The following is a 6,588-nucleotide window of genomic DNA, read 5'->3' as shown; positions in this document are numbered from 1 at the left end:
ATGATATTTAAAAATAAATTCTTTGAACTATTAAAATATAATGGAAGTTTCTATGTTCAGGAGATCTTTTATAATGACGGCTTTCCAACAATTCGATTGGTGGATGGAAGTCTGAAGAGTGATGAATGCTCCATTCTTCCCAAATCCTTTCCATGCGGATCTGATTATATGTATTTTATAAGTTGCAAAGTGGCCATCAACTCTTCACTCTACGTAGATGCCTCTCCTTGCGCCAACGCCTCCTTCTCTCCGCACCCTTACTTTTATGCTGTAGATGGCAGAGAGATACGCAACGCTATTGATTTGCATGAATCCTGCATCATAGAAGTCCAGGTTCCGCGGCCCTTTCAGCTTCGGTCTTCGAGTATCAGCGGTCTCTCTATTTTCGATATTCACCAGATGTTTCTCAAGGGTTATGACGTGCCGTGGAAATGCGCACCTGCTTCTTTTACTTCCAGCAACGAAATTACACTTGGAAAGATGTAAGATTAATTTGGAGCATCAACACTCTCCCCCTCCCCCCTTCTTCCCCCTTTGTTTTGAGGACATTCGTTTAATTTAATAGTACAAAAACAATACTAGTAGTTGATCATTTAAATTAAAAACATCAAATTATCTGTTTAATGGCAGTATACCATACTTTTATAAATAGCATCAAATTCCCTTTTCCCTACCTAGAAATAAATGGTTAAATGCTCATTTTATATCTAATATTTACCAAATCTTTTATTTCACAATTCAACTTATTTTTTTAAAATCAAAATCCAATTTTTTAAAACAATTTTATCCATTTAAAAAAAATACTGAAAAGAGTTTGGGATTACCGCCCCATATATAGAATTAGAACTAAGCAAAAATTTTTAAAATAATGGAAAATTGATTCCAACCTTAGAGTTGGTTTCGGTTTTCTAATACACCCAATTTGGTTGCTAAAAATACGTATTCCATTTGGTTTGATTTCTATCTATTGATTGAGAAAAATTGAAATTATCCAAATAAAAAAGAACGGTGTTTTTAATCATATTTTATATTACTTTTTAGTTTTTATAAAATAAATATATTTATTTTATTTTTAAATTTAATTAATAATATATATAACATTTTTGAAAAAATCAAAGAACTGAACGGTTGAATTCAAATCGATAAAATTTGATTTGAGTCAATTTGATTTTATTAAAAACATTTTATTTGGTTAGATTCAATTTAAGAAGCATTTTATATGATTAGATTCAGTTTATGAAAAATCAAAATATTACTAGCACGTTTGGTTTGTAAAATAGAATGATTATTATGTAATAATAGAATAAGATATGAATAGTTATTATATAATTTGGTTCATGAAATAAAATTGTTATTATAACTTATTATAAGGTTTAGTAGTTAAAAATAACTTTAAAATAATAAAAGAATAAGCAATAAAAATAGCTTTTTATTTTTAATTTAATATATTTATTTTTATAATTTATTAAAAATGTTAATCAATTTTTATCTAAAGATTAAATATGATTATTTATTTTGTTTTTGAAAATATTAATAATTTATAATTATAACATTAATATGATTATTTTATTTTAATCTTAATTCTTTATTTTTAAAATAATAAACTATTAATAATTTAAAATTTTAATTTTAATTTAATTTTAAATTTGAAATATTAATTTTTCATAATTTATAATTAAAACTTTAAACTTATTTATTTAAAATTTATTTTGGTTTTTATTTTTAAATTTTTTTGTCAATCAACCACTATAGATGTGACTAGCATAATGGAGCACCAATCTTGTGCTTTGTGGTCGGATCTGGATGCTAGAGCGCTAGAACAGTGCTTCTCACAATCGGATTGAACTATATAGTGTTAGATCTGATCGATAAGGATCTAGTCATGGAGTGCCAAATTTAGTGCTTCCAACAACTAGATCTGATCGTGGAGCACCTAATTGACGCTTCTGGCAACCAAACCCAGCCTTGAAGGCACCTTTGTTGTAATCACCCTCCACCACCTTTCATTGGTGGAGGAAATTTATGAAGAGAAGGAGAAAGGCAAGCGAGTAGAAAGAGAAAGAAAATGTGAAAAAAAAAAATTGTCTTATATAGGATAGTTTTTTTAATATTGGTTAAGAGTAATTTTGTCTAATAATTTTTTAGTCTATTCTTGCACACCCAAAATTGTCATTACCAAAGAGGATCAATAATGGCTATTCCGCCTTCTTTCAAAGAAGTCATTTCATAAACCAAACATATTCTTGAAAGAGATTAGGATTTGGGAAAAATGATTAGCCATTCTCACTAGCCAAGCATGCACAACAAATTAATAAAAAATTTGTGGCCCTATATTAAACTTTTTCTTTTGTTTTTTCATCGGCAACCCTATATAGGACTAACTATGCAAATCTATATTTCTATATTTGTTAAAGGTTATTCTCACGTGACAAGCATTAATCTCACTAATGGTAATTGTTAACATTTTTCATCAATTTTTTAAATAAATAAAATCTATTAATTTGAAAAAAAATAAATAAAAGATTTTGATCTTGAACTGAAATTTTTGATAAATATTAAATACTAAAATGGTCATTTTTTTTTTCTAAAATGTTGTAATCTTTGAACTGAACGTCTTCCATATATTTCTCACATAATTTTTCGTTTTTGACACAGATTGTGGCGGTTGAAGTTTATCATTTCGAACTATCTGGAAAGCTTTCGAATATTTTTTACCTACGGCATTCCATCGCGAGAGACTACTGCGTACTATTATACTTCTAGTATGTTTTTCTTTTCATCTTTAATTTGCTCGTGACCCTTGTTTATTCCTTATTACATGCTTTAAAATAATCTTTACCCTTTTTTAACAGGAACCCAAGTTGATTTCCTTATAATCACAGGTGAGAATCACTTTTTACTAGCGGCTTAATTAAGCTTTAAAGATTACGTGCATGACAACCTAGTGTGCCATATTTATGCAACTACTGACTTGCAAGATACTACACCTCCGATGGATGGAGATAAAAAAAATATTTTTAATTAGGTAAAGCAAGTAATTATTAAAAATTATTTTTTAAAATCGGAGTTAAAGACTCCCAAGGTGGAGTGATCAATTTCTAATATCCAATTTAATCCCCTAGGCCTAGTGGACAACTAATGACACTATATATTATTGATTAGTATAGATAAATAGATAGATAGTTAGTTAATCAATATGCCTTGTATGTCATCGAAGCTTTTGCTATCTTATACATAGCTATGTAAAAAATTGTGTTTTCATTATTTCAAAACAAATATTCTACTATCTGTGATAATTAAGAAGATAACAATGATACTTCAATTCTAATAAAGTAGTGCTACTTTCATTCCCTTCCTAAAATAATATATAGTTCCCTGTCTTGTGTATTTATGCTGATGTCTTTCTATTAATAATTCTCTTGTACAGGAGTATATATTATTATTAGAACTCTATTGGGGGTTTCATGCTTGATTGCAGTTGTGTTGATTAAGTTTCGAAGGAGACATTTGTCTATAGACGATACAATTGAAGAATTCCTTCAAATGCAAAATAATTTAATGCCTATCAGATATTCTTATTCAGAAATAAAGAGGATGACAAAATGTTTTCAAGAAAAATTAGGACAAGGTGGTTATGGTTCAGTTTTCAAAGGAACGCTTCGAAGCGGGTATCTTGTTGCAATAAAATTGTTAGAAATGTCGAAATCACATGGGCAAGATTTCATCAATGAAGTTGCTACTATCGGAAGGATTCATCATGTTAATGTGGTACAACTTATTGGTTTTTGTGTAGAAGGATCAAAACACGCTCTTATTTATGATTTTATGCCAAATGGTTCTTTGGATAAGATCATATTTTCAAGAGAAAAGAATATCACTTTATGTTGGGAAAAAATATTTGAGATTGCAATTGGAGTGGCTCGAGGAATAGAATACTTGCATCAAGGATGTGAAATGCAAATTTTACATTTTGATATCAAACCGCATAACATTCTTCTAGATGAGAACTTCATTCCAAAAATATCAGATTTTGGCCTAGCAAAATTATATGCAGTTGATCACGGTACTGTGTCTCTCACTGCAGCACGAGGTACTCTTGGATATATTGCTCCAGAATTGTTTTACAAGAACATTGGGAGTATCTCACATAAGGCTGATGTTTATAGTTTTGGAATGTTGTTATTGGAAATGGTGGGAAAAAGAAGGAATTTGAATGCATTAGCTGAGCAATCTAGTCAAGTATATTTTCCTTCATGGATCTATGATCGATTTGACAAAGGGGAGGATGTAAATTTAGAAGATGCCACTGAAAGTGAAAGAAAAATTGTAAGGAAAATGGTCATGGTTGCTTTTTGGTGCATACAAATAAAGCCTATCGATCGTCCTTCAATAAGTAAGGTCTTGGAAATGCTTGAAGGTGAAGTTGAGCTCCTTGAAGTACCTCCAAAACCTTTTCTATTATCTCTTGAAGGGTCATCCAAGGATTTTGCAAGTAGCAATTGGGAAGAGGAGTCCACGACGTCAACCCTTGATGCTACTGCGAAGAGCATTGAAGTGCCTCAAATGTAAATATTGTGGAATATGGAAACCATTAATTTTAATATGTACTGCTCCTTTACCCCTAATGTAGGATCTTTGTTTCCCCCTTTACCCCTGATGCAGGATTTTGATTTCCTTCTATTTATTTTTATGTTAGTTACTTTTTAATATTTTTTAATTACTATTCATTTAAGTAGGACTTAATTTACGAATTGTGGACTCATTGATATAAATGATGATTAAAAATATATTGAAAAGTAATGAATATAAAAATGATGGAGGAGAGTTGAACTCTCTAATGGCACTTGTATATCAATTTAATTCTTGATATCTATTCATATATACATGCATGATTGTGATAATTAATTTAATTTATTTCTTGTTTGCCCTCATTTAAGTTAATTAGGATGTGAATATTGTCATAAAGCATAAACTTGCTAATTTGTTTCATTAGATAAACAAGGATTTGAACTCAATTTTTTCAATAAGTAGATAAAAACGATAATATATGTTACAATAGTTTACATTTTAATAATAGATACAAAAGAGTCAACCCACGAAAAAAATTGACAAAAACAGTGAACCCAGCGTTATTTATTACCCAAGTCTTTAACACTTGGAATAACATCTTTAAGATGACCTTTAGCAACGATAACATCCTTTAAGATGTGTTTGGATGAGAAATTGTTGAAATTTTAAACTAAAACAATTTTAAAATGTGTCAATTTAATACGATGTGGTTGGATAACGTTGAGAAATACCTACATTTTTATTTTTAAAAAATCTGAAACATAATAATAAAAAGTTTTTAATCACTGTTAAAATTTGATTATTACTAGGAAAATGAAAAATAAAAAAAAAGGAAATGGATCTTTTTAACTCTATTGCTTTCTTAAGTAATTAAAAATTCTAATTAACCTTTTTCTTTTTTTGAGAAAACTAATTATCCTATTTTAATTACATCTCAAGATTGGTTATAAAGACCTCAATGTTAATCTAACTTACATACAATGTGATTTTTTTCCATGTATGGTTAACCCATGAGAAATAAAATAGTTTCAAATAATAGAATAAAATGTCCAAATACATGAGCAACATATGCTTTTATAAATCCTAAACCCTTACTCTTAGTTTTTTTGTTTACTAATCCATTATTTTCTATTTAGAACAGTTCTTTTGGTATAGTATATAATCAAAATTTTAAAAATTTAAATAAATTATTATTCTTTTATTGCCTTTAATAATATCTTTATTTTTTTATTTTGAGTTAAATAGGTTTTTAATTAATTATTAATATCGTACTATACGCAATACGTATCGTACGATACAATATTAGTGAAAAACTATACGTATCTAGAGTTGTATCGCATCTAATCAAGATTTGAAATTATATCATACGATAAACCCACCATATGCGATATATATCTTACGATACAGGACGTATCATACGATACAGTCCATGTAGCTTTTATAATTTTAATGTTAATTAATTATTAAAAATTTATTTTTTTATTATTTTTTGAGTTGAACATGAAAAATTATTTTTTGAGTTTCAATCTTTAGATTTAAAAAAAATACTAAAAAATCAAATTCTCTTTTAATTTTAACATGATAAATTTTTTTAAATTTTTAATTAATAAATTCATATGTAGAAATGTATATTTTATTTAAAAATATATTATTAAGGAAAACATTGAGAGTTTAAATTAAAAAATCATCCTTTCAATTTACGCTCTATAATCTTCAATTCTGTTAAAAAATATAATATTTTTTCATTTTTTTTATTTTACATGTATAAATATTATTTATAATTAATTTTAAAATTTTTTACTGTATCTTATAATACGATACGATACTTGATACTCGATATTAAAAAAAAAAGATTTTGACACATGATACGGATATCAATTTACAAACTATTGTCTTTTTTATAATTAACAGTTTACTAACTATCTTCAATCAAAGCCTCACTTCTCATTTTACATCCGTGGTGTTGACATAAAATGTTAGATGGTGATGTGATATGTTGATGTGATATGATAATATGAT

The 6,588-nt window shown here is 27.7% G+C and overlaps 1 protein-coding gene across 1 annotated transcript; it reads left to right on the top strand.

Moving 5' to 3' along the window:
- Window positions 1-4,743, top strand: LOC148763474 (rust resistance kinase Lr10-like). The gene is made up of 4 exons (XM_088804361.1): window positions 1-482; window positions 2,656-2,762; window positions 2,853-2,882; window positions 3,428-4,743. The coding sequence occupies exons 1-4, from the start codon at window positions 1-3 to the stop codon at window positions 4,567-4,569; spliced, it is 1,761 nt and encodes a 586-aa protein (XP_088660487.1). The 3' UTR covers window positions 4,570-4,743.
- Window positions 4,744-6,588: the final 1,845 nt, after the last annotated feature.

Source organism: Theobroma cacao, chromosome 3 (assembly GCF_053813885.1).
Source record: "Theobroma cacao isolate CCN51 chromosome 3, ASM5381388v1, whole genome shotgun sequence".
In the NCBI taxonomy this organism is placed as follows: domain Eukaryota; kingdom Viridiplantae; phylum Streptophyta; class Magnoliopsida; order Malvales; family Malvaceae; genus Theobroma; species Theobroma cacao.
The sequence above is the reverse complement of the archived record's forward strand: the minus strand, read 5'-3'. Positions and strand labels throughout refer to the sequence as shown.